This window comes from Oryzias latipes, chromosome 24, assembly GCF_053564925.1.
Source record: "Oryzias latipes strain Hd-rR chromosome 24, Olatipes_Hd-rR_3.1".
NCBI classification, from domain to species: domain Eukaryota; kingdom Metazoa; phylum Chordata; class Actinopteri; order Beloniformes; family Adrianichthyidae; genus Oryzias; species Oryzias latipes.
The window spans coordinates 17315948-17337896 of NC_136260.1; the positions used below are offsets into that span (position 1 = coordinate 17315948).

General features: G+C 38.1%; 1 protein-coding gene across 1 annotated transcript in view; it reads left to right on the forward strand.

Moving 5' to 3' along the window:
* Window positions 1–1198: 1198 nt before the first annotated feature.
* Window positions 1199–21949, forward strand: part of sesn1 (sestrin 1) — a 54327-nt gene continuing 33576 nt past the window's right edge. Inside the window, exons 1-2 of the mRNA XM_011491602.4 lie at window positions 1199–1516; window positions 2137–2447. Of these exons, the coding sequence (XP_011489904.1) occupies window positions 2175–2447 (273 nt within the window). The 5' untranslated portion in view covers window positions 1199–1516; window positions 2137–2174. The remainder of the gene's footprint in view (window positions 1517–2136; window positions 2448–21949) is intronic.

A 21949-nucleotide genomic window follows, 5' to 3' on the forward strand; every position in this document is an offset into this window, starting at 1 on the left:
ATCATTTACCATCTTACTTTATACTGTTATTTTTTAGTTTTGTGTTAAATGCATTGGGGTAAAACTGGAGCACCTGAAAAAAAATCTCAAAACTGCAAAGAAATTAAAGTTTGTACTTTTTGTTTGGTGGCTGTCAATACATTGGACTCTGCTTTGATTTACAACTTATAAACCTCATCAACGTTGTTGAAGGGAATCTTCCAGAAGTGACCAAATGAAGGGGACAACAGAGGTGATGTATAGACGTGAAGGACATCAGGTTTGCAACACTGGACAAAAAAAAAGGCAACCTTTAACACAATTTGTGTTTACAGTCTTGGATTCTTTTAATGTTTCATAATTCATTAAATTTGACAAAACAAAGAACACGCACCATCCGTCTTCTAAAAAATAAATCTAACAAATAAGTGCTTTCCTACTGCATTTTTTTCATCTCAGTTCATAATTAACAAAAAATGTTAAATTTTTGTTTCGAAACTTTCATTAAAAAAAAAAACCTCTGCATTTTGACAGGCAAAAACCCATTCTGAGCACAATTTGGGTCAACATTTTGGATGAATTCCCCTATAGGGTCAACAATAAAAACTATATATTTTTAATGAGGGTTTTCTTGTATGATTGACCTGTAAAAAAACAGTTTAAAAAAAACCAACCACATATTAGCATACTTTTGTGCTAGTGTACTTCAATTTACTATACCAGCTAAAATTCCGGATTAGGTCTTTACATTTTCCTTACAATTCTGTATAAGGAGCATCATATTTTAGTCAGGTCTGATATTCATTTTTATACTATGAAGAACCTGAAGACACATGTTACAACATACGGTTTGTACATGTAGAGAAAAATACAAAAGAGTTTAAAAAGTCTAAGTATTATTTAAATTGTTGCAAAATACTATCTTATTAAAATTAAATTCCAATATTCTCATCAAAAATATATGTATTTATATGCGCAAAGTTAAATGTAAAGTAAATCTTTTTTTCAATACTAACAGTAAAAAAATATCATATTTTGGTTAAAATGTTATGTTTTTTTATTTATTCCATCACAGTAAAATTGTTTTCTTAAAACATTTAGGTCAGTAGATAAAGACAATTGAGCTAAATAACACGAACTGAACGGAAATGTACATCATTTCTCTCCCCTTTCTGTTTCTCTGCTTGTTTCTGATAAACAAGTGGAAGGGGGGCTGCTTGTGCTCGGGAAAGGCATTGTGGGAAAGAAAGTTCAGTTTACATTCACGCTGTATTAACTGTCACACAGTAAACTCAATTTCCCAGAAAGTTTTCGCCAGCCATGCCAGCTACTTCCCATCAACCAATCATTTTTGAGTACTCAAAAGTGACCGCCTCTAAAGGCTGAAGTACCGCGCTCATTGGTCGAGGATTGGTGCCAATCAGATGTTTACCTCTCAAGTTGTTGCCTCCTATCGTTTCTGCCCTGGAGTAACTGGTCACTGTGCAGAGATAAGGCGTCCCGTTTTGGAGGACCTGCACTAAATAATGAGGACAAAGTGAGTTTTGAAGAATGACACTGTGTCTTTTTTGGCTTTTCTGGAAAGGTTTGTTTGTGGCTGTTCTGTTTGCGCCGCGGATCTGCTGCACTTTCTGGCTTCTTTGTTAACGGTCGGCTTGAAAGTATTGACAGTCGACAAGACACAGAGACAGACACACAGACCGGCGGATTGAATGGGGTTTTCCCCTTCAGAGAGCATTGCTTTAGAACAGACTGTAGAGATTGTAAAGCATCAGGTTTAATTTTTTTAAAGCAACTTTTGCAAATTTGTTAAAGGTTTTTCTAGTAAAAACCTCGTAGGAATCAGATTTTGGTTGATTTATGATGCATATTGGATTTTGTGAGAAAAGTAATTCATTGATGTTTAATGCAATCTGATGGAAAAACCTTGAGGAGATTGCAAAAATGCAAATGACATTTTCTTCTTAGCGTTTGCATTCAATGAAGCTCATCTTTTGCACATTTAAAGTAGAAATTTTAAGGATCGAAGGCAATAATTGCATCGAATGATCAATTTTTTATTTATTCCACAACAATAAAGAACACATACCATATTATTTAAAATTAGATGTGTAACAATGTACCTAAAAAAAAAACACATTTATTTTTGCCTTTTAGCTGGTTGTGAGACACTTCAAGCATTAGCCGTGCGTCAAATGATGGAGGTGCAGGACCAGGAATCCTTGGGTAGGTGGGACAGGCTGGGCAGCCGGGACCTCAGCACCAGACTCGAAGCGATGGAGATCATTTCCCAGGAGGTGACAAGGAAAGTGGAGGCCATCGGACCTCTGACATCGTCGCCCCCGGCAACTGGGACTGTGCTCAGCAGTGATCTGAATGACATCTTGGCTCATCTTCTTATGCTCTCCAAACGGTGTCCTTTTGAAGATGTGAGAGAGAGGTGCATTCAGCTCCTTCAGGAGGTCCAGGTAGGATGTTGTTCCTTTCTTCCCAACGTTTGTACCATGAAGCTGCCATCTGGCATCCTCCTCTTTTCACCTTTTAACAAGCACAGCAAATGTTGTCAAATTTCACAGAAATATTGCACTTTTTTTTGGGTGGCTCACAACTGAAGATATAGGGAAACACCTTCAGATCATCTACCTGAAAATGCTGCCTAATCTGAGGTTAAATAATAGAATCTGTTCATTTAACCGCATGCAGCCAATTGCAACCATAATTTGAACAAAAAATGATTTTGGGAATAAATCTTACCGTATTTTTCAGACTATATGCACGCTTCACCACTGTAACACATTGATGCTTATTTAGCTTCAATCAGGTATATTAGCGAAATATATGAATTATTATTCAGATACCATAGCAAAAAAAAAAGCTCTTTGATGAGGCTTGGGGCAAAATGACGAAGCAGTGCAAATCATCACAAAGATTTTTCTTTTACAGCTCTATTCCAATATATGAAAGACTTGGTCTCATATCATTCCAGCCTAGAACAAGCTGCAATTATTGATTTAGTTATTTTTGCACTTCCATGAATAAAAAAGATGCTACTTATACGTCACTACCAAATCTGAGTCCCTGATTGTTCAACTGGTTTCACTTTCAACTCGCGCTTGATGGCCGTGCGTTTTTTCTTTTTGTAACACAGAACCCAAAAACCTGCGTAGCGATGCGCAAACACGAGACTTTTAAAAGCGTAAACCCAAAACTAGCACATACGCGCGTGTACACAGACACGGTTTTAACATGGCATAAGACTGAGTGGTGCTTCTTCTGCTGCTGTTGCTGTTTGTAGTAAATACTGATACACACACCTGCAGTGCCCTCTAGTGGTATTGCTTTTTATTTTTGAAAGTCTCACATAAGTCGCACTAAGCAAAACAACTGCGACTTATACACTGAAAAATACGACAGTCGAGGTTCAAAATTAGCTAAAATAAAACAAGTTTGTACTTAAATAGATGTATTATTCTTATAATACTTCATTAGTCCTTTAAACTTAGTGTAAGCAAAATATAGTGGTAGCTAAAAGGTTTAGTCCTATATGCTACACTGCTTTTGTAAATCACGTTAATTGAATTTATCTCATTGAATACGATATTTAACCCAATCATATATCCTGTTTTGCAATTCTATTGTTGTACAGATTGAAAACGGTAAATGCAACAATTATTCCCTTTTTAGTTACTTTTTTTCATATATACAGTAGTTTATCCAACAATATCTCCAGGATAAGCCTTTGTGGCTCAAACGTTGGAGGCGTCTGTGTACAATCAGCATGCAGGCCACTTTTATGGGGCGGTAGCTGTCAACAGGGGCAGCTTCAGCTCAGCTCAGCCACTGCCTCTGAAAAGGCTGTTTTATCTCCGTGGTCAAAGTTCACGTGAACGACCGATACCTCATTCAGGACTTTCTGAGCAGCTTCTGGTTTGGACTTTCCAGGTGTTTTTTTGTTTTTAAACCAATTCATGCATCAGTCAGAAGATTTTTATTAATGTTTGGATGTTGGTCACTTCTCATCAAGATTACTGGAGGTTTTTGGTTTTTTTCCATTTCCGTTAATGTTGGATTTCTGTCTGATATCTTTAAGGATAAAAAAAAATATGTTTTTTTTTCTGGTTTCTGCTGTTAGTTTGGCTTGTTCCCCTTCACAAACAAACACTAGGACATTTAATGGGCTGGCAGGCTGTTATTCCTGGGAAGTCCACAGTTGGAGCCATGCAGAATTCCTGTTTGTGCGGAAGTGCTTTTGGAAGAGATGAGAGATGAGGTGGTGTTGGTGGTGGTGGTGGGGTGGGGGGTGGAGAAAGCTGCTTTGAGGGTTTTAGCTCTGTACAGACTGTCTGGAATTTCTGAATTATGCTAAGCTGCCTTTGCACAGTACAGACTACATTTATGGACACTGCTTTGTCGCTCATCTTTTCCTCCGTTCAAGATGCACACACTGCAACCTTTTTTTTTAAGGTAGGGGGCCAGCATGGAGGACGGAGTTCTGGCTCAGACAGTTCTCTAAATCCAGCAGATCTGCCTTAAAAGACAAAATCCTGAAAAGCACAGATGCAGTTCTGTAAAAGGAGGCCTCCTGCTAGGGGAGAATAAATTACCTAAATGAAACTGTAAATCCTTGACCAATCTAGTTTATATGTATTAATATATAGAAAATAGCCTGAAAAGTATCTAGATTTAAATATAAATAATGGTTTAGGCACTCCGACTTATTTTTTAAATATGAATTTGTGAGTAATTTATAAATAAAAATAGGGTTGCACAATATGAGGAAAACTCACGATATTAGTGATCAATATTGCGATGACAATATAACTCGAGATACATGGATAAATAGCAAAACAACCAAAAGCATCATTTCCTTTTTACTTTGACAGTTTATTTAAATAATTCAACATACCTTTAGTTATAATTAAATGACCATAGTCTACATAGGAGGCGAGCATCTAACAGAAAAGTGCTCCATCTGATTGGTCAATAACGTGAAAGCGTCTATCAGATTGGTCAAATCCATAAATGGATTTATTTGATTCGTTAAATACTTCAAGATGCCGTCAGATTGTTTTAGCACATTTAAAGTAACCATTTATCGCAAATTTTCAACGTCTTTTGCCATATTTGTCTAACACCTGGATATCCCAACAATGATACATTTGTGATTTGGCATAAATAAAAATATTTATTTGGAATTTTACATTTCACCTACTAAGTAGAGCGCCCCCTCTAGGTCAGGAAAGCTACAGTCCACCTGTGCCAAGTAGCTTATAAAAGAGTCCAAATTTCCTCATTCTTTTTAGGTTTTTGTGGAATTTTGTCTAAGAAATTATTCATTAGGACTCATTTTAATCTCATCTTAATTGAGACAATGCTTTACCCTTTATTTTCCTTAAAAGCAGTTTAATGTTTTTAAAACAGGTTTCTGTTTGTATTTAAATGTAAGAAATTCTTTTTTTTTAACTGAAAGTTAATTCTTTTACATCACTAGTTATTTTTCATTTGTTTTGTATCTAAACACAATTGGTTTTAACAAAATAAAATTTAAACAATAAGTCCTTGCTTTTGGTTTAATCATAGAAGAATTTTTTTGGGAAAAAGGGAATTCTTTCCTTGTTTTATTATTTATAAAATTCCTTATTTGAGCACAAGCAGACCAGCTGGAACCAGGTTCACACAGATTTTCAGTTATATCTCTCATTATTCCCGAAAATGTTCTTTTTTTGTTTGTTTAATCTGCCGTATTTTTTTGTTCATGAGCCCCCATGAACACTGCAAGTGCCACAGCGGAGCGGATTCAAAGCCCACAGAACCAAATCCTGTGTTGCCCTAATATTGCTGAGTTGCGAAGGTCAAAGGTCAGTGGGTCGCAGGCTAAAATAGAGTTGTGTGTGTGTGTGAGGAGGGGTCAGGTTCCCATACACGTCCTTGTGTAGGGGCGTGCTGGAGCAAAGCCAGGTCAGAACGGCTTATCCGAGCAATACAGGATGGTGAGAATGAGCAGACGCTGTCAGACGGCCAAACTGTCGCCTGGGAGCTGAATCTTACAACGCAGATGGAGGGAAATGAAAACGGATATAACCACAAACCAACAGAGAATACTTGTTTGATTGAACGTCTAAAGCTGCGGACTTATCGAGCATTTGATGCGCATTCAAGAACACGCGCTCTTGAATGTGCGTTTAGCCCACGGTGTTCACACTTCACTAGCTGGGAGGGGCTTCCTCTTCTTTTTCTATTTTTTCCATTTATTAGCTCATGTCCGCCACCTACAGGGGGAAGGGTCTTGGTGTAAAATGTCGAAGCGAATCTCTAATTTCACTCCAGGATTTTTCTTTTCACAGCTCTAATCTGATATATGAAAGACTTGGTGTCATAGAATTCAAACGCAAAACCCAATTATTTACATCTCCTCCTTGATCAATTTTCATATGATTGGCACTTCTGTGAATTAAAAAGAATGCCATCCATTCGTCACTACCAAATCCGAGTCCCTTATTGCTCAAAGTTCGACCTGGTTAGCCTTTAACTTCAATGCCTGTACATGGAGTCTGAAAATGGCTATCCCACATTTTTAGGCCTGGAAAAATTGGGAAACTAATGAACAGTTTTAGGTTCTTCGTGTGATTTATTTAAAGCTCTGTATAGGGACCTCTCTTTTTTATTTTGTGATGAAACCTACCCCTCTTCAGGTTCCATACTGTTTCCATGTTTGGAAAAAAAATAAACTATTTCTTTTTTTTTACTGTAATGGCATTAAGTATCAAAACCAATTCTTTTTCTGTTAAAGTGTTTAAAATCATAGTATTTCAACATTTAGTCCAGAATACATTTCAGTTCAATTTAGTTTCCAAATGATTAATTATCAATACCTTAGTAATTATGTTCATCTATAAATCCATAACTTTGATTTCTAAATGCTCCTTTTGATGGAGATTTAAAGTGCACAGTTTTCTTTTTTTCTTTTTATTTGAGAGGTTCTGTGCAGGATAAGCTGTAATGGCTAATTGGTCAAGTTTCCTGTTTTTCCCTTTAAATGTAATTATCCATTTAAATGTGCTCCACGGGGCTTTTAAACCGTGTTTAACTGCTGCCTGACTAGATGTTGTTTTGCCTTTACTGAATGTTTATGAAATGGAAGAAATCCAATGAGATTCAAGTTGTGCACAAATCAAGTTGCTAATAAAAATGGCTTTATTAATTATGTACAGACAGTCCTATTTATCAAAATCTCACATTGAAAAAGGCTTTTCTCCAGAAGTAAAGAAAAAAATTAGGATTTTTCAAATGAAAATGCAACGTATGTCAGTTTTTGTGATGGGGAATCGTGCGCTTCCTGATGAAACACCACTTTTGCTGATCAAGGGTGACTAACAAGTCCCTTAATGAGGTAATAACCTCCCGGTTTGGCGTGTTCCCCGATAAACTGAGAACATGTGAAGCTCCAGGCCCTCGGAGCTAACGTTACATGTCTATTTTTGTTTTCTTTTTTTCTCTTTCCGATTTATGGAACAGAAAGACATCGTTCATAATTGTTTCAAAGTACATACCGTTTCTTGTTTTTCCAGACTGAAATACTGTAAGTGTGATGGCGCAAGCATGGTCGTTTGGTGTTGCAGGGTAAAATGTTGCAACATTTTTGTCATTTTTAAATCACATTAGAACATTTATTGACATTTCTGTCTGTAAAAGCTTCTCGGTGTTGACAATGACGTGTTTCCTCAGATGACCCACTCAGGTTCTGTTCAACTGGAGTTCTTGTTCAAAAGTGCAACAAAAGCCCTGATGGGTTTTCTGTGTCTTTATGCATACATTGATGATTTCTGTGCACGGGCCTTCTTTGTTTTTGTTTTCTGTTGTGAACCCTAAAATCGAACTTAATGAAGATTAGAAACATGCAATAGAGGCAATTAAAACATGCGATAGAGGCAATAAAATAAAGCACTTTTAATTAGCTTAATCTCAACACAATGTACATGTTTAATAGTATCTTGTCATATAAATGCATATTTATTATCAGTACTTGATTAGCTTCCCTGCTTTTGACATTTAAGGGTTGAAACAGATCTTCATTGCGCCTTTTGTCCAAAACAGTTTTTTCAGCAGACGTCTGGCAAGTTCAAAGGTTCCCTAATTTAAGAAGTGATAAATTCAGCATCAAGTAGCACAAACAAATCAAACTTTCAATGCACTTTCTGATAAAAAACTGTTTAGGACAAAGCCGCATTTCTTAAGTGACTTTATAATACTAAGACGTAAGCTACACAGCTGATGTACTTTAGGTTTTACTGGGTAAAAACTGGACAACCAACTCTACTGCTACACTACCAAGTCCTGTGGCCTGCTAAGCCAATCATGGCTCAAGATTTTTCCAACATCACAGGTTCTGAACATATTTCAAAACAACCAAACAGAGGTCATTTTGGGAGATGAACTGTTGCAGATTGGTACTCAGAAACGCACATTAGGACTTTGAATTATTACATTTATTACAACTATTTTGTATTATGTACAAACATTTTATTTGGGGGGGAAAAAAGCACAAAAGCAATGACCTGCTTGATTGTGGACTATTTTCCTTGTTCAGGCGGGGTTGGTGAAAGTGGTGTGTACGGAAAAGACGGCGGCAGAAGCAGGCAGTGCCCTCTGGCACAGTGAAATGAGTACAAAGGACATGACAGAGAAGGAGAGCTGTGGATTTACAGCTGCTTGCCAGTTGGGCAGAGTAGTGGAAAAGAGTAGAGATTGGATCTCAGCTGAATGGCAGGAGCTGCTGTTTGCCTTCAGTCAGTGACATATTTTCATTACAGATTCCCTTTGAAGCCAGAGCTAGTGCATTCACTCTTATTTTTTTTTACACTTCAAACTTGGTTTGGTTGAAGTTTCCCTGCTTCTCTAGACGTGGAGGTGGGATTTATGTCTCATTTGGATCAAAGGAAGTTGTCAATAGAACATAAATCAATTATTTTACAGAAGTAATTATGTGTTCTTGGCATAATTTGCACTTTTTTGGCTTTCCTCCCCTTCAGTTCCTGAATAGCACAGTTAAAAATGGCCATCACCTCCACTTCCGAGTAACCAACGACAACACCCCATCATTGCACCTTGTACCACTGGTTCAATTCTAAGATGTTGTATTTTAAAATCTAAAGCTTTCGGATGAAAACTGACGACAGAAACTGAACATGTGAAGGAATTGAAAGCTGCACTATTTAAAACATTTTTCTTACATTCCTGCCATTCAAACTAAAAAATGAAAGATTTTACATCATTTATTCACTTGCAAAAGATTGTCAGTGACCTAGTTGCACATTTCTCACGTGCCCTCCCCTCCTTTAGATCTTGAGTGTGCAGCCGGCGGCTCATTTCACTGGTGGGAGCGGGTGTTTGTGTGCTCCCCCACAAACAAGGGTTGGATCCCGGCCGGATAGAAACGCAGAGGAACATGGAGACGCACGTGACGAATGGGTTTAGTTGAAGTTAATGATTAGAAATTGTGGTTTTAAAGAGAGAAGAGGTGAATGCAAAGGAGGAGGCAGAACAAACAGTGTCTTTCTTAGTATTCCGTTAGCAACCTTCAGCGGAAAACTACCAGCACCCCGGAAGAACAAAGAGCCTTCCTTCACTTTGAGCTGGGAGACTGATTTATACTGCCTCTCAAAAGTACATTTTTTCAGTTTTCAGGAGACATTTTTTAGTGTTGGAACTAAGGCAGACAAATTATGTTGAAAATATTACACTGACTACACCGAGCGCTCTCAACAACGCGTCTTTTTCTTTTTCTTTTTTTTAACAAAAATATTATTATTACTACACAATAGCCTGAAACTGCCCTAAAAACTCAATTCCGAGTGGTAAATTTAGTCATTTTTGTGCTGCAAAAATCACAAAATATGCTTTTATGACAAAACATGTAAAGACAAAATAAAAATGTTTAAATTAAAAGACAAAGCAAAGAGAAGGTCATAACAGTGTTAAAAATGTCTAAAAAATTGGATGAAGCTCCACTAAACTACATAGAGTTCCAAGGATTGACTCCAAAGGGTTTCTACAATTCTTATGTTTGTTTTCAACCAAAAATGCTCAAATTTAAAAACTTTTTGAAATGTTAGAGTTACATTTTTGAAGGAAAACAATGCCATTGGAGGGTTCGGTGCCATTCCTGCAGTGTAAACAGTGATGGACAAACTCACCGGTGAGTTTAGTGACTACTGCTGTAAAGTGTAAAGTGATTCATTCAGTTTTTTTTGTGTATTTCTCTTTAAAAAGGTTAAATAATTGAGACAAGACTTGACAGAATTTCTGCAAATAGAAGGTATGCTTGCTTCCTGAAGAGTTCTACCGTGCCTTTACTTATATTTTGACAGATTTTTTTTCATTTGAAATAGGACACAGATTAGAAAATCCTGAACCCAATGCATTGATATTGTCATTATTGTATTCTATATTAAAAAGACATACACTACCCTTCAGTAGGGAGGTTCGATTTGTCTCCAAGGCGGACTGGCCCCACAGGATTAACAGAGCTATAATTCCACTAATGGTGGTTTGTAAATGAAGTGGCTAAAGCCCCGCCTCTTTTATCCAAAAGTCTTCCAACACCGTGTTTTAAAAACTGTCTCTTTTTGAGATTAATTAGTTGTAATTATCTCTCCACTGAGTGCTTTTGTCAAAGTTCGTGTTTTTCACAATAAAAGCCTCAAAAGCAACAGACCTAACAAAGCTGCTGCACAAACCTTTTTATTCAGACTAAAGAAGAGTGTTTTGTTGCAGCACTTCAGTGAAACCCTGCCATCTTCATTGCTCTGTTTATATTGAACAGCTGACAGTGGGCGGGGCTTCACATGTCATCACCCTCCCGCGTTAGCAGCTGCTGTGGAGCCATCACACAGACTCGCCCTCACCTGTTTGCTCTTATTCTCCCCTTTTTTCCAGCCAGACTCGGGTCAAACAGAAGTCATGGTTATCTCACTGCACGGTCCAACGACCTGGACTCTTCACCGCGATTTTATCTCACCTTGCTCATCAACGGGGGGTTTCTAAGTGCAAAATAGTCTGTGCAAAAGTCATAAAAAAGTGTCTTCAGTCATGTAATATATACATATTTCTTAAACATTCTAAAATTCGTACTTATTTTCATGACATAATATTAACGTTACTCAAAAATACTTTTTTAATTGATGTCCCACAAGAATAGGAGTGTCCGTTCTGGTATGCACTTAAAGGGACGGAGGAAAGTTTCTCCCACTATATGGGAGAAACTGTGGAAAAGAAGGAAATTGGGGAAACAAGGATTTTTTTTTCCTACCTTTGTTCCAGCAGATTTATTTAAAACAGGTCGATTATCTCATCTGTGTAGGGGTGCGCCTGTGTGTATCTTTGCTGGAACATATTCTACTTCGGTTTATTTTGAAAAGAAGTTTTCATTCTGAAGGCCGGCTCTGTCCTTCCTGTTGGTCTGATATTATCAGTTTTATGTTTGACTTTGGGAAGTTCCGTTCAGGGAATTATTTTATATTTCCTAGTCTTTTAAAAGCAAGTTGATACAAAAAAAACAACCTATTAGATTCCAAAATTCTTCCCATTACTCTTCAAAGGCTCTTTTACAGCCTTTTCATTTAGGAAAAGAAACATTTTAAGAGCTTTTTCTTAATGTTTTTATAAATAATAGCAACAGAAGGATAGTTCTGCAGCTCGTTCGAGAGAAACTGCTGAAGAATTGCTCAAACGGAAACCTGAACCCAAAGTTCAGCTGCTGCAAACCTTAAACTGTCAAGTGTCACAAAACACTCCAGACTATGATTTAAGTTTGTTTTATTGAGGCAGAACAGATTCAACGGTTTTAAACTGTCTCATTTTGGATGAAATGTGCACTTGAACATCCCACATAGTCCAGAAACATCAGTATGGATAAGCTGCTTCCTGTCATCTGCTGGATGTTGGCCGACTTAAAGTTTGACTGCGATCATCTTTTGATCTTTTTTTAAAGTGTTCTCAGTGGTCTTTTAATTATGATTTTGGCGTTTTTAGCAAAAATCCCCAAAACCTGTGTTGTTTTCTAGGACATTGGTTCTTCAACTCCCGTTGTTAAGAGCTCTGTCTAGGGACCTTGTGGCCCGTCAAGCACATTTTCCACCTCACAAATACCATCTTTTTTAAACAGCATTTTATCGTCTGATCCTGATTCACAAAAAATTACTAAAGAAATACTCAAAAATACAAGTTTGATCTTATATTCTTCATCATCATCAGAAAAATGCCACACAACACAATTTTAATCTGGAGTGGGTTTCTACAATTAATTTGGCGCTGTTAAAAATATTTCATATCTCATCATGTGTAACTTTTCCTGCACATCTACATATCTTGAATGAAAAGATATCCTTAACCTTTACTCTGACATTGTTCTACTCTACCAGAGGAGATGATGAGAGGTCAAACAAAAGGACTAAGCAGTTCTACTTTCTTTTTCAGCTCGGTGATAATGCCACGCCATTCCCGCTGATATAAGTATGAGGCATTAATCAAGATTTAAATTGCATGTATGACTGGCAACATATTCTCCAGTAAAATCTTTAGACATTTTGGGGTAACTGCCTATAGCTTGCATCATCTCTACTGTCTCCAACTGTTTCATCTTGGGGCGTATTTGTCATCTGTTTGGAGTAAATTTAATTGCAACTATAAATGAATTATGAGGGATATTGCGTGGTTAATGGATTGCTTTAAAAACAAAATCATTATATAAGTTTTTCAGTGCTCAACCTCGAGCAACTTGTCTTCAGTGTCAGCTGTCATTGAAGTTCACCTCTTCCGCCACACGGGGGAGCCCTTAACCAGTCCTTCACTGCTTTTCAGCTCCTCTCCGGTTTCTCAATGGGAATTTTCCATGCACTGTGCAGAATGCATGCAATGCTGCACATGATTTTCAGTTTTTCCTTGGGCCCCGGTCACTTAATGTCCATCCAGTCTATGTGTTTATCGAGATGTGTGCCGGACCTTCTGCCTTTGAATGTGAGCCGGCTTGTGTGCACGCCTGTTTACACATTTTTAGAGATTTATTGCAGCAAACACGCAGGTTTTAAAGGCAGCTGCAGATCAGGTCGCAAACATGAATAGACCGGTGGCTGCAGTCCAGGCCTTGCTCCGTATCAGGACACCAAGCACTCACTCAACACCGAGCATGGCTAAGGACAGCACACAAACAAAATATTAGGAACACTTGCTCCGGCCTATACCCAGAAATTGTGTAAGAACATAAGCTGCTCTTTTTTGTTCTGTGTGCTGACGTTATTACTGAAAAGAAGGGGATCACTTGAACTCGAAATGAAAAACTTTCTGAAACAGTGAACTTGTAAAAACAGCGATACAGCGGCATTTGGAGTTCAGAAAAGTGTCAAAAAACATATTTAAGGCACAAATCAAGAATCAATTTTCCTTTCATTCTGATATATGAACTTTACTGTTTCTCCTGACAGGTCATTTCCCTTTACAGTTACTTCAAACCTCCCACAGAGCCGGGCTGGCTTAGAATCGGCCGTGATGTTGTTTCAGCATGTATGCTATTGTTTTAGGCCCAGTGCGTCGAGGTGGAGGGTATTGTACTCTCTTCTCAGGAGGATTGTCCCAGTCTGATGCGTGCATGCGTGTTTATGTTCCCGGCCAGTTTGTCAGGAGGGCGACGGCGACAGCGCCAGCGCTACGGGACCTCCAGCGTTCCCACAGTCGTGCCCCGCTGACCCCTGCCCCGCTGCTCCACGGTTGAAGTGGTCCAGCGGCGGACACAGAGTGCAATTCGGCTCGTGTGATTGACGGGCTGCGTTTGTAGTCGTTTCTTGGACATCTTTGCCCTGGAGTATTTACTTAGTGTAGGAAAAGCACTCACTCCCTCAGACTGACCTGAGTGTCTGACCTAATTTGTCTGCATTCATGCTGGTAGTTTTTGGATGTCATCTTAAAACACACCAAAAAATGCATTTCTTTTTTAAATAAAAAAGTGAAATTTGCTTGGATTCTGACATTTGAATCATTAAAACTTGAAGGATATGTGCTGGTCACACTCACCTCAGTGGTATTCATGGTGTTGAGTTGCAGTCAGCTGTCACAAGACTTCTAACTTTAAAACTGTAATGACATCCTCTTCTTCCCACTGATGTTTGTACTTACTGTGACACTGATTAAATGCAGGTTTATGAAAACTTTATGGCTATTTCCATCAAAAAAAAGGGAAAAAAAACATTTCATTCATTCTTATTTATGTTTTTGCAGCTGTTTTTCAGCACTATGTATTTTTTACAAGCAATTAATTCATGCCATAACAATCTAACCGCCTATGTCTATACTTTTGCAATCAAATCAAATGTTTTAGTATCAAACCAAGTGTAGTGACTTTATCAGCTCTGAAGTGCTTCAGGCGTGCTGGCACTTCTGTCCCCTGAGAGCATGTGCATCAGCGTCCACCTCAGAGGACCCGCTGAAGAGCAGGTGCATCCAGAGAATGCACTTGCAGAATAATCCTGATTAAACAAACACTTTGAAAGTAGATCAAAATACTTTAATGTCACACAATACGTTGCAATGTCCGGATGTGGGAGCAGCAGTTTTGGCTCACCTGCTAATAAAGAGTACTACACAATACTTGCCTTATCAAATCATTAATAAAACAAACCTGTAATAAAAGCTGTAACTGTATCTGGTATTCTGATAATGGAGTGCCACAACAAAAGAAGTGTTAGTTCTTTGGCTTTTAAGGCTCTCAAAGTCCCTGCAGATGACTTTTCTGTCACAGAAGTCTACATCCAGCTTATGTAAAAAGTGGAGTAAAACTTTTATTTTTATGTACTTTTTTTTTTTTTTTTACTGTGTTTTGTGAGGAAGAATAAAAAAGACTTTTACCACAGAGTATTTTTGCTACAAACAGCAAAAAGATTTTTATCTTAACGCCTTCTTTAAAAGCTGTCATTTTGTAAATGTATGCCTTTCTCTTAAGTATGAAGCATAAAAAAAAGGTGTTCTCAAATGTTATTAGTGCCTCTGTTTGCATGTTTCTTTCCCCACACGGTCACACTTTTCTATATCTGGATGTGTCTGTGCTGAGACTTTGAGGTGTCTGGGATTCTCACTGGTGGTGGGTGTTTGCAGCTTGTTTGGGTCCCTGCAGAACCTCGTGTCTCAACTGAAAACAACACTCACGTGTCAAAGAGGAAATAGGAATGTTCCTTTTTTTTCTTCTTGCAACTTTTAACAGTCCGGTGGTTCTAAAGTTCACTACGGAATAAAGAACAGAAACTCCTGCCTAAAAAAGGAGCAAAGCTGGTGATTTGTTTACTTTAACAGTGGTGACCGGCTAGTACTGGATGTCCCATCCTGGCAGATGAAAGTGTTACAGTTGCATCATACATCATACCTCAGATATTTTTATTCATTTTTTTGGACCCTGAGCTGCAGCCAGCAGGAGTGATACAGTCTCTCATAAACACACCTTCTATGTACGCATCGTTTTGATAGCATATTACTCAAGACCAAATACTACTTTAGCATGTTTTAACAGTATTTTTCTGGGGAAAACCAATACATTTTTTGTAAAACAGAATGTTTTTGTGTACAATTAGAGCTAAATATAAATGAATTTTGTTTAAAATTAAAGATCTGAGTTATAAAAGTGTTAAAAAAATTGTTTTTACATGTATAAAGTCTGTAAAACATTTAAAAATAGAAATAAAACCTCTTTTTTTGGTCTTTTTATTATCTAACTCTAAGAAAGTAAGATATATTTTTGCCCAAAAGTCAGCAGATTTATCTGACTATGCTCAGAAAATACATATACTAGAAGGTAACAAGGAAAGGGAAAATAGGATGGAATGATTAAAAAAAAACCTAAAAGGGAAATGTTTCACAATCCGCTCACAACGTGTTTAAAGGACCAGGCACCACAACCCATGTTAGCCTTCCTAAACATACTGTTCTTCTCTAATAGTTGGAATACTTTGTCAGTGAGCAATTGTTTCTTCTTCTAGTCGCAAAACTATAGCTGCAGCAAATACCATTAAGTGAGTAATCTGAAGTTTCAAATTTACTTGATTGAATTCAAATGCAGGATTTAGGATTTAATCTCTTATTTATTTTTTTTTTGAAATTACAAGTGAAAGCCTGTTAATAAACCCCAAAAATTGCATTTAAGTAAAGGCAAAAGTACAAAAATAGCTCCGTCAACAAAATTCTTGCTAGAGAAGTATCTGAGTCATTTGGGGAGGGCAGAAGAGGAGGCGGAGGGGTAGGGGGGGGGGGCAGATGATTAGAGACAAAAACAACTTCTCCATTTGGTTCCTCAGTAATGTTTAGCTGGCGTGTTGCCACACCTTGTCTGTTGCTCTGTAGGTTTCTAGGCGCATCAGCTGTAAACACGCCTCAGGTAGGTAGGCATGTAAAGTTTGGCAGATGACCAACACAAAGCCTAAACAAGCCCCCCCCCCCCAGACTGCCTGCCTCCTTTTTTCCTACAGCGGTTAAAACATCTACGCAAAATATCGGTAAAACCGTATTAGCTATTGTCAATATTGACCAATAATCATGCAGATGGCAGGAGAACGTATGCATCTGCTGTGGAGCTCCCAGCAGGATATTAATCAGCTGCTTTGGGGTTGTTTCGCAGAGCCATTAACTTGCCTGACGCCAGAAAAGAAAGGAAGTGGATCGATATTGACCAGTTGTAAATTTCAAACAGCACCGTCGCTAACAGCGTGGGACTGAGCGAGAGCAAGCGTCATTAAGACACTTATGCAACAGTTTAAAAGATGTCAACACAGAGACCAAACCATTGATTCAAGCCTGTCCTTTTGATTTTTTTCATTTATATTTGATGTTGCAATCCAATCAAACTTAAAGATGCTCTCCAATCTTCTTTGGAGCTTATTTTATTATTTTTATTTTTTTTAAGTGTCCTCTATCATCAAATCAGTCCATCTGTCCAAATATCTTCTCCTTTGATTGATTTGATATGTCCCATAAGTTTTATGTTGTTCATTTTTTGCTTATTTTACTTTTTTTTTTTTTTTTTAAATTTCTTAATTTTGGATTTTTGCAGACTATCACGTTTGAGGGGGCAGTCACAGCCTCTAACCCCCCTACCCCTGCTTATATATGGCCTTGTTTCCCAGTGGGAAATTACGATTTTGTCATTTTTAGCTAAAAAGCTAAAAACCTGTGTCATTTTCTAGCACATAATTTCTGCAGAGCGGCAGTAGTTCAGTAGACGTTTGCCTCTGAGTTTTGGGCGCCCCCCCCCTTCCCATCGCCCATAACTGAGCACTCTCTGTTTGCAGACTCTTCCACTAGCTTACAGCCGCCCCCGGGCAACAACAAGTAATCTATGTCCTCCTCCATCACGAGAAAAATGCTACGGCAAAAACACGATTTTTATCTGAGTGGCTCTTTAAAAAAAAGAAACAAGTTTGGTTACGTTGACTAGGCAGATAGTTGCAGATAACCCGGTCCACCCCTCATTCTTCACACATCAGTCAACACGTAATCAAATGTGTCGACCGAGAAACCCCTGTGAGTCTGAGCGGCCTGTCTGTCATCTTCCATGTCGGTTCTATATTTGCTTATCTTCATCTGCTTGTTTATCTTTGCAGCGCTGCCTAGCAGAATACTCCTCGCAGACGCTGTTTGTTTACGTGTTATATCTTGTGTGCATAACAGAATATCCTTAACCAATTGTTGCCTGGCGGTCAGGTGCTGTCACATGCTTCAGTCCACACAAACAACGGCGTCTTAAACATGATGGGGTCTTGTTTTAGCGGCTGCTGCTTTCCTCTATCATATAAAGACTATTAAGGAGTTCAAGCTTTCTTTGCACTGGGAAGAAATTCAAGTTTGGTTTGTTTGAAATCCAATTTATAAATGCATTTGATTTTTATTGCAGCTCTTAAAAAAAAACAATTAGGAGAAACATGCTTAATGACATACAAAATCCTGTAGAAAAACCAAAAACTTTAACTCTCTAATCATCCAGTGATTGTGATTTACTAGTTCTGATGTACAGAAGAGGTTGCAAACGTTGACTAACTTAAAACACAAAGCTTCTCTTTTATGTGAAAATATGTAAAAGTGTTGCCACAGGCCTCAAAATCTGTTGAGCTGAAAAGCAAAAAAACAAAACAAAAACGCTCTGCATGACTCGTCTTTCTCACTTTGTCCTTTTTCTCTTGTCACCACATTCATGCGTTGAGGTTTTATTGCTCAACAACGACGCTGCAATGGTATTTGTGCCCTGTTTACCTCCAATCAATATGTTAATCGATACAAGATTACAAAATTCTATAGGCTGCTTAAAGATCCACTCTTTTGATATATTTTTTAAAATATTTTCATAGGTCTTTTAATTATGATTATGCTGTTTTTAGCCCCCCCCCCCCCAAAAAAAAAATACCCGTGTTTTTTACTAGGACAGTTCCTGCACTACTGACATTACTGGTGCAACAAAAATGGCGAATAATATTGGATCTATCAAGGCGCACAGTTTGGAGCCAGATGCCTGAAAACAAAGACCTGCATGGATCTATTCGTCTCCAAGTGGATGAACCGGAATGGAGGGAATCTTTTTCCAACCACATTTTTTCATCTGCTCCTGATTCACTGATTTGAATAAAGAAATACCCAAAAATACAATTTGAAGCTCAGTTTCCTTTATATATGTCCTCCATCATCAGAATAAAGCCACAAGAACATGTTAAAATCACCCAAAACCCCACTTTTGTCCAACTGGGTCTGTAAAAAGGGTCAGCTCTGGACTGAAAGTGTTTTGGAGAAGGACTTGTGTGGTTTCCTGTTATTTCTAAAGAGATTCATGCTGATTTTGTTCTTTTTCTCTCTCTCGTACAAATATAGGTTATCAGGGCTCTGCTGTAACGTATGTTTGAGAAAAAGCAAATACAGGACTGTAGGTGTTGTTTGACTAAAGAATCTGTGCAAAATATCACAGGTGACTGTCCATTTCTCAAGGCAAGTGTGTGTCAGGATGGCTTTCCAAGCGCTCCATTTACACTCAGAAGATAAAAAACAAGACAATTGTAAGGCAAAACTTGGTTAAAAAACAATTTAGTTAAAAGGGGAACTTTTAATAATCTTAAAAGAAATGGCTGCAAACCTACGAAAGAGGTTTGGATTTTGCAAAGATTTTTACTTATAAGTTGGTGGTTATAACCCCCCCCCCCCCCCCCCCCCATTATGGTTTCATTGTTGTGCAATGCTTGTTGCACAAAATTGGAAACACAAAGGAGGAAGAAAAAGTTGGTAAAACAAGTTGTGGATGATTTTATTGTACTTGTATTGTCATTTCAAAGTCTTAAAGGTAATTACATTTAGTTTCCTTGTATTTGTTGGTGCAAAAACTTTTGTTTGAATGTAGTTTTAGTTGTGGAACAAAGTGGTAAACAAGGAAGATCAAGGGAAATCTATTACAAGAAAAACTCACCCCAGTGTTTATTTATAACCTGGGAGGTTAAGGAGTTGCATCTTGAACTTAATTGGAATGCTTTATAAAAATGGCCCCTCGTCTGCGTTTCTGTAAGCTGTTTGCTGGATATGTGAGCAGATCTACATCTGTGTCCCTGAAAAACAACCGTGCAATGCTTGCATATGGTGTAAAAGTAGGTCCCGTCCAAAGGCAAGAGGGCCCGTTAAAGCCTGACCTGACCTTCTCTTTTATTTCCTCTATCCATTACTCCGAGGCCTCGGAGAAAACAGAGCAAACAGGAAAACAACAACTGCCGTTAACAGACGGCTGCTCCGGGCGCCTGCTCCGATTGGTTGTGCTGCTGCACGGGCAAGGGCTGCTATTGGCTGAAAGCAGACACACCTCTAGAATCTGTTTGTGCAGCCAGAAAGCAAAGGGTGGGTGAATGGAGGGGACATTAGAAGGAGGGGTTTGATGGCTAAATGGCCGGCTGGGGGATTTTACATTTCCAGAAGGGTGGAGATTTGAAAGGGCAGCATGCACACTGGACAGTCTTTCTTGAAGTTTGTTAGGAACTTCTAGGAAACTAGGATGTGTGTGTGTTTTTTTTTTTTATGCATGTGTGTTTGTGGGTTGTGCTCGGCTTTCCTAAAATCACAAACAGGCGAGCCTCATTTAGACCCACCATTTCTGAACTTTCCCAGAAACTTGACCAAGAAGTAGAGGAAAACTTCCTTGATCGGAGGAGAAAACATTTTTATCTTTGAATCAGATCAACATGCTGCTGCCGTCAGGCCTGCCTATGCTTGTCATAAAGGCTCCATTCTGCTCTCATCTGCTGCTACTAAATCAATCATGTTTTTCATTTTTGACACCCATGGATGCTGTGTCTCTACAGGAGCTTTTGTTTGTGATGCGATAAACAAGTGTGAGTCGTTTTGTTTGGTAGGATTTCTGACTATTTTTATGAAAAATAATAGTAGTGGAATTTGTTTTTTATTTGCAACAATGGAGTAAACAAAGTAAAATAAAAAGTTTCAAATTGTGGCCACAAAGTTGATAACATCGTGTAATTTTCCACAACAAGACAAAGCCAGGATAGCTTAAAAAAGGCACGAACGTGTCACAAGCTCATCTGATGATCTCCTCCAGAATCAGCTCATATTTAGGACAAGCTGCTTTGGGGACGGGACAGATGGGTTATAATGATTTTATTCGGACTTTTCCAGCATGTAGACACCAGTAAAAACATGAGAAGACTCTAATGGTTTTCATCGTTTTTATTACATCAGCTGACAGTTTGGTGGATAAGATGTTCTCCACAGATTCTTTTTATTTCCATATTCTGTAAACTTTTTGCCTTTACGCCGTATGTCGCAAACGTACCATTAAATCCGGACTCCAACTAATTTAGCATCACCTAGAAATAAAAAAAACACTGTAAAAATAAGTCTTCTATTAAAATTGGAAATAAATATAAGCATGAAAGGGTTTTCAAAATGACTAAATCATGAAAAATAACAGTTTTTCAGTTTTTTTAAATGAAATTTGATACACTACATGACTTCTTCCATTTTGTTTTAAGCAAAAACATTTCTCAAAATGATAGTTTTCACCTCCAGGCTGGCTTAAAATAATATAGAATTACAAAATATGCATACATACATTTTCTCAAGCATATGTGTGACATAAACATGACTGCATCTCGGAAAAAAAGTGGATAAGTGCAAGCAGATGCACCAGCAATCCTCCAAGCAAAACAACCGCACCCAAAACACCCATAATATTTTATTTCATGGCTTTTCTTTTCTTGTTTGCTTCTTCGTGAACCACAGAGATCAATAAAACTTGTGACTCTCCTAAGCTGTGTCGCAGTCACGCTGTTTTATGTGTTACTAAGAGAATTTGAGGCAGATTAAAAGCCGATCTGTTTAGAATCAAAACTTCTAAATGGACGATAATCGGTTACATTTGGAATGTTTTTCATTGTAGAAATACAAAATGCTGTGTGTTTGAACTGTTCAACCTCTTGTTACCCTCAAGCATAAGACTGCTTCAGGCTGTTTTTTTGCTGAGTATGATGTTGAAGCAGGTTGGGACATGTTACTCTGAGCTTCCTTTACATCTCCTCTTCTTTTTTGGACAAACAGACGGGGGTGTCTGCAAATCCAGTTGAAGATAACGTTTGCATATATATATATATATATGGCGTATATGTTCTTTTTTTCTTTCCTCCTACAGAGTGAGGTCAATCTGTATGGATATGCAAACAATCTATACCCTTGTATAAGTCAACCATTGGTGTTAACTACAAACTTGTTCAAACTGAAGCTCAGTCTGTTTGAAACTTGTAAAAATCTTTGCATTGGCAATAGAAAAGGGTTGATTGTAGACATGATCTTTGGGTCTTGACTGGTGTTTGAGGGAGGACTGTGATCCCTGATGTGCACTGGCTGGACCTGCTGTCCCCACTGCTTCAAAGCAGCGCATTCATCTGTGTGAGGCATGTGGAAT